The 6,000-nt window shown below is 52.3% G+C and overlaps 1 protein-coding gene across 2 annotated transcripts in view; it reads left to right on the top strand.

Moving 5' to 3' along the window:
* Window positions 1-3,520: 3,520 nt before the first annotated feature.
* The window catches only part of LOC135056685 (carbohydrate sulfotransferase 15-like), a 113,148-nt gene continuing 110,668 nt past the window's right edge, over window positions 3,521-6,000 (top strand). Inside the window, exon 1 of one of the 2 annotated variants that reach the window (XM_063962144.1) lies at window positions 3,521-3,663. In XM_063962144.1, the coding sequence (XP_063818214.1) occupies window positions 3,577-3,663 (87 nt within the window). In that variant the 5' untranslated portion in view covers window positions 3,521-3,576. The remainder of the gene's footprint in view (window positions 3,664-6,000) is intronic. The other variant, XM_063962141.1, reaches the window with a different exon arrangement.

Here is a 6,000-nt window from a genome sequence, read left to right as displayed (position 1 = left end):
CTTCTCCAAGTAGAATCCACGGGTACCTGAAAATAAAAGATAATTATACTCACCTGATCCAGGGTCCAGATTATAATCCACGTACTTGGCAAAACAACAAACCGAACACCCGGACCAAACGGACTGAAAGGGGTCCCATGTTTACACATGGGAACCCTTTCCACGAATGCAGAGACACCCCGGTCACAGCTGTCACAGAAGTGTCTCTTCAGCCAATCAGGAAGCGCCACTCCGTGGCACTCACCTGATTGTCTCCGTGCGCGTCTGAAGTGACAGAAGGCTGGCGGAGGGGGGCCGCGGGGGGGGGGTGAATTAGCGGTGCGGGAGCCGGTGCGGGCTGGAGCTGGCCCTGGTGGTGGTGAGGGGGAAGGGGTGCCGCGATCTTGGGGGGCAGTGACTGCAGGAGGGGAGCAGAGGTCCCGCGATCGCTGGTGATATGCGGGGGGTGCCGCGATCGTGGATGATATGCGGGGGGTGCCGAGATCGCGGGTGATATGCGGGGGTGCCGTGATCGTGGGTGATATGCGGGGGGTGCCGCGATCGCGGGGGGGGTGCCGCGATTGCGGGTAAGTTGCGGGGGGTGCCGCGATTGTGGGTAAACTGCAGGGGGTGCCATGATTGCGGGTAAGTTGCGGGGGGTGCCGCGATTGCGGGTAAGCTGCGGGGGGTGCCGCGACCGCAGGTGGGGTGCCAGTGATCGGGGGTGGCGTGCGTGGGTGCAGCAATCATGGGTGGGGTGCGGGGGGTGCCGCGATCGTGGGGTATCGCGGGAGGGGTGCCACTGCTGGGTGTCCTGTGACAGCGGCAGCCCGGCAGCAGTGATGTGCTATTGTAGCGGTGCGGGGGGGGGGGGGGGTGCGGCGAATTAGCGGTGCGGGGGGTGCGGCGAATTAGGCGGTGCGGGGGGGTGCGGCGAATTAGCGGTGCGGGGGGGGGGTGCGGCTGATTAGCGGTGCGGGTGCGGGGGGGGGTGCGGCGAATTAGCGGTGCGGGGGGGGTGGTGCTGATTAGCGGTGGCGGTGCGGGGGGGGTGCGGCGAATTAGCGGTGCGGGTGCGGGTGGGGTGCAGCGAATTAGCGGTGCGGGTGCGGGGGGGGGGGGGTGCGGCGCATTAGCGGTGCGGGTGTGGGGGGGGGGGGGGCGGCGAATTAGCGGTCCGGGTGCGGGGGGGGTGCGGCGAATTAGCGGTGCGGGTGCGGGGGGAGTGCGGTGAATTAGCGGTACGGGGGGGGGGTGCGGCTGATTAGCGGTGCGGGGGTGGGAGGGTGGCTGGCGGGCGGTGAATTACCGGTGTGGCAGCCGGTGCAGGCGGAGGGAGGCTGGCGGGCGGGGTGTAAATTTGCGGTGCGGGAGCCGGTGCGAAGGGAGGCTGGCGGCCGGGGGGGGGGGGGGAATTACTGCTGGGCGGGCTGAGGGAGGCTGGCGGGATGGATGGGGCGGACGGCGGTGGAAAGGGACTGGCGGGCGGAGGGGGGTTAATTTGCGGTGCGACTGGCAGCTGGGCAGTGGCGGGTCACTGCGGCTGGGGCGGTGAGGTGGCCGGAGGGGTATGGAGCACAGAGGGTCACCTGCAGCACGAGACAAAAGTAGGCGGACACTAGCAGCCAGTGTCCGCCTACTTATCGTTCAGTTGGGGGGAAGTTTTCCCCTACACCTGAACGATTGGTTGGGAAAATCAAACAGGTTGATTTTCCCAACTAGTTGGTCAGACCGTTACTGACCGTTTTTTAGCGTGTGGGAGCAAACGGCTGATAATCGTTTGCTCCCACACACTGCCAGATTATCTTTCCAACCAGCCAACTAGTTGGCTGGTTGGAAATATATTGTCCTGGTGTATGGCTAGCTTTAGTGTTAACCCAGTAGCTGCTGTATATATTGTTTTTGCACCAAATTTATATGCCCCCCCTCTCTTTTTACCCTCTTCTATTGCAGGGGAGAGCCTGGGGAGCTTCTCTCAGCAGATCTGTGGAGAGAAAATGGCGCTGGTGAGTGCTGAGGGCTTCTGTCCCGTTTCTGTGTAAAAATAATGGCGGGGGCTCGTACATATATACAGTGCCTGACTGTATATATGTATAATTTTGCCAAAAGGTATCTTAATTGCTGCCCAGGGCGCCCCCCCTGCGCCCTGCACCCTACAGTGACCGGAGTGTGCGGTGTGCTGTGGGAGCAATGGCGCACAGCTGCAGTGCTGTGCGCTACCTTAAGTGAAGACAGGAGTCTTCAGCCGCCGATTTCGATGTCTTCATGCTTCTGCTGCTTCTGTTCTTCTGGCTCTGCGAGGGGGACGGCGGCGCAGCTCCGGGAACGGACGATCAAGGTTAGGTACCTGTGTTCGATCCCTCTGGAGCTAATGGTGTCCAGTAGCCTAAGAAGCGCTACCTAGCTGCCGTGAGTAGGTTTGCTTCTCTCCCCTCAGTCCCTCGTAGCAGTGAGTCTGTTGCCAGCAGAAGCTCTCTGAAAATAAAAAACCTAACAAAATACTTTCTTTTCTAGCAAGCTCAGGAGAGCCCACTAGGAGCACCCAGCTCTGGCCGGGCACAGATTCTAACTGAGGTCTGGAGGAGGGGCATAGAGGGAGGAGCCAGTGCACACCAGATAGTACTAAATCTTTCTTTAGAGTCCCCAGTCTCCTGCGGAGCCCGCTATTCCCCATGGTCCTTACGGAGTCCCCAGCATCCACTAGGACGTTAGAGAAATGCATCTTATTTGCACTGCTACAGTATGTGGCTAGGATGCATAAGCAGCTTCTGCTGATTAAAATGATATGCAGAAGCTGCTGATGCCCCTAGGCATATCAAATGCCCTAGGCAATTGCCTAGTTTGCCTATGCCTATGGCCGGCTCTGGATGTGGCTGCGGAAAAGAGGCACACGGGGCCTCACCTGCATCTGCCTCATAGCCAGGCCCAAAGGCTCATCACAAAGCAGTAACTGCAGGCATGTGGCATGTTTAATAGAGGTCATACATATTCTGAATGACTAGATGTAAGCTAGAATGTCTGAGAGGTCTGGCAGTATCTGCTGATCAAGCATAGCAGTCTGAGTTATCACAGATACAATCTGTTACTATCCTTCCTGGCTTACCACCAGAGAACACTGCTGCTGATTCTCACCACCCCTCTTGGGAGTAGGGTCAGCTATCTATAGGGGGGAGGGGGTACACACATGGAATACACATGCGACAGCATGGCTCCATTATATATGTATGATGCATGCTTGTATATATCAGCTTGAGGCATGCATCATATACCTGGACTGGTGCAGTAAATTACTATTTGCAATTTGATCTTGATAACTGCACGACTTGCAAGGCTCTGCTATCCTATGTGCAACCTACGCCTGCTGCTGTGTCTGCAGCAGATGGAATTATTGCATGAAACGCTGTTTCCTAAGCAGCATTTGTCTGCAGACTCTGTTTGGCGCCAGCACTCTACACATTACGGTAGTTGTATGTGTGTGGGCGTGTCTCGGGTGACATGTAGGGGCGTGTCCTGCTAGCTTATCCCAGGCAGCAGTAGAGGCATCTCATTCTGTAAGAGACAGTGAGATGCTGCTGCCTGGACTGGAGTTTCCCAAAGATGCTGCCTGACACCCATCTGCCTGCACACAGGGAAAGGGTAGCAGCCTGCAGAGTGCATTGTACAGAGACAAGGATCCTGCATAAGGTACATTGTATCACTGGGGGGGATCTGGGGGATGCTGCATTTGATACATGCATAACTTAATACAGAGTGCAATGATGCAGTGTCAGAGGTGCTGGACGGAGATCATCACATACATCCTGCAGGGAACACTCTCCATAACCAATACAGATCTCTATAGGACTCACATGGCTGAGACAGACATCTGCCCATCATTGTATTCCACTCTGGAATACTTGCATGCAGCAGAAGTTGTTACTGTACAATGTTGTTTTACATATTCCATATTTGCAGGACACACGTGATAAAACAGCTGCGAGGTATGTGCATGGTATTATAGAGTCAGGCAACCTGTGGCTCACACTGTGGTGGCACTAGAAGTTCCAGCATGCACTAATTCCATAACACTAGTGCAGATGATTGATGGGTAATAGTAGTATTAACATTCCAGAGGGCTCCCATATAACCTGATTACTTAAGGACCCTTAAAGCAAAGTGCCATAGACCAGAGATGGTCTGTATGTGTCTTGTGCTTACTCCTTGCTCCCCTGGTGTATAAATAATACATATGAAATAATATTCTGGGAACAGGGAATAAGCGTTTCTCTAGCAGTGGGAACACCTATAGAATAACAATAAGGTATCAGTAAACGTGTCCAGTGCCAACGGGAACACATCAATCAGTTGTACCGCTGTGTAGTAACTATATGGATACATTATTTCAGTTCTTGTAATGATATTTTTATTGCACTTGTAAGAGGCAGATTCAGTTACACGCGAGAAGCGTTGCGTGGGTGTGTGTGTATATATATATATATATATAAGTGTGTGTGTATATGCGCATATAACAACAATTACTGGATCTCATTCCTTCTCACACCGCCATGGGCTGCCAGCGAGGGTTTATTTACTAATGCTTGATTTGGGGTTTTTGGTCATTTTGCATCCGATGTTGCAATGTGGAGATTTACTAAAGGCAAAATCAAATGTAAAATCGAATCGCACTCAAAATCGAATATCGACAAAATGTTGGCACACTTACGTAGACGAATATGGGATCCCCTGGTTTACTAACATTCAAATTGAAAATCGAACACAAATCGAATGACAAATTCCCCAAATAATCCAGTTACTGTGCCTTTGCGATGGCTCTAATGGGCATCTCTGTACTTTTATAGGAATGCTGGTTTTTATCATTTCACACATCCTCACAGTGGACACTCGCAGCTGCAGTCGCCATAGCGTCCGTCAATGAATCAGGACAGATATTAATAATACTGTAAAGGCTTTGGGTGGGATGTACATCGCCCCCCCTTGCCGCCCACCGCAGCGATGCTAATCGCATATGTACTAACATATGCGATTAACATCGCAATGCGGTGACAGAGACCTCCCGCGATAACTGTTATAAGGTTGTGCAGGGGTCTCCGTCACCTCCCTGGGGTCTCGCACATCCCAGACACCGACAAGCAGGCAGACTTGAGTCCTGGGCTCCTCCTCCCTGCAGCCGGTAGGACCTCCAGCTGTGTTGGTTGGGGGAGGAGGAGTTTGGGTTCCTTGACCAGGGCTGCCTGCACACAGGTATGCCGGGGGGAGAGGGGGGGGGGGGTAGCGTGAGTGGCGGGATGAGGCGACTGACGGTAAGAAGCCCATAGGCTTCTATAGAGTGTCGTTATCAAATTATGGTGATACCCTTGGCTGTGAAAACCCGGGTCCTAGTACATATGAAAATGCAGTAAAACCCCCGAAAATGGGGGTTTTACCGCATTTTTCCTTTAGTACATCCCGCCCTTTATGTGAAAGGTCCAAATTATGTGATTATAGATGTTTTTATAAATTTTAAAAGAAATCAAGAAACACTTGAGGATCTGCGCATGTCTCTAATAAAAAGGGACCCAAACCATACTTGTTGACTTAATGGCTGCTCTGGGAGGGAGCAGGAAGGTTGGCACAGCAGGGGTGTGTGGTTCCGGACTAGGGGGCGGTCTGGGGTGATGGAGGCCGGATCGCGTCAATGCTGCCCCACCCCCCGCTATACAATGCCCAGATTACTAAAGCATTTATTTATTTTGTATTTGATTTTACATTTGATTTTATAGGTGATTTTGAAATGGATATCCTAAACTGAACATAAAATGACTAGTCAAAATCGATCAACGAATTTGATTTCAAAATCTTAGTAAATATGGGATTTGATGAGTGAAATAGAATGTTGACTCTATTTGAAGGCATGGTTTCCCCTTTAAAAAAAGTCTGAAATCGTCCGGCATCCCTCCTCTGTTAATCTCGGATTCCATTACATCCTGCCGGCAGTCTATTTAAATCGAATTTAAATAGAATACAAAATCAAACTTTAATAAA

This window comes from Pseudophryne corroboree, chromosome 3 (genome assembly GCF_028390025.1).
Source record: "Pseudophryne corroboree isolate aPseCor3 chromosome 3, aPseCor3.hap2, whole genome shotgun sequence".
Taxonomy (NCBI): Eukaryota; Metazoa; Chordata; class Amphibia; order Anura; family Myobatrachidae; genus Pseudophryne; species Pseudophryne corroboree.
Note: the sequence above shows the minus strand (reverse complement) of the source record. Positions and strands in the feature narration are given on the sequence as shown.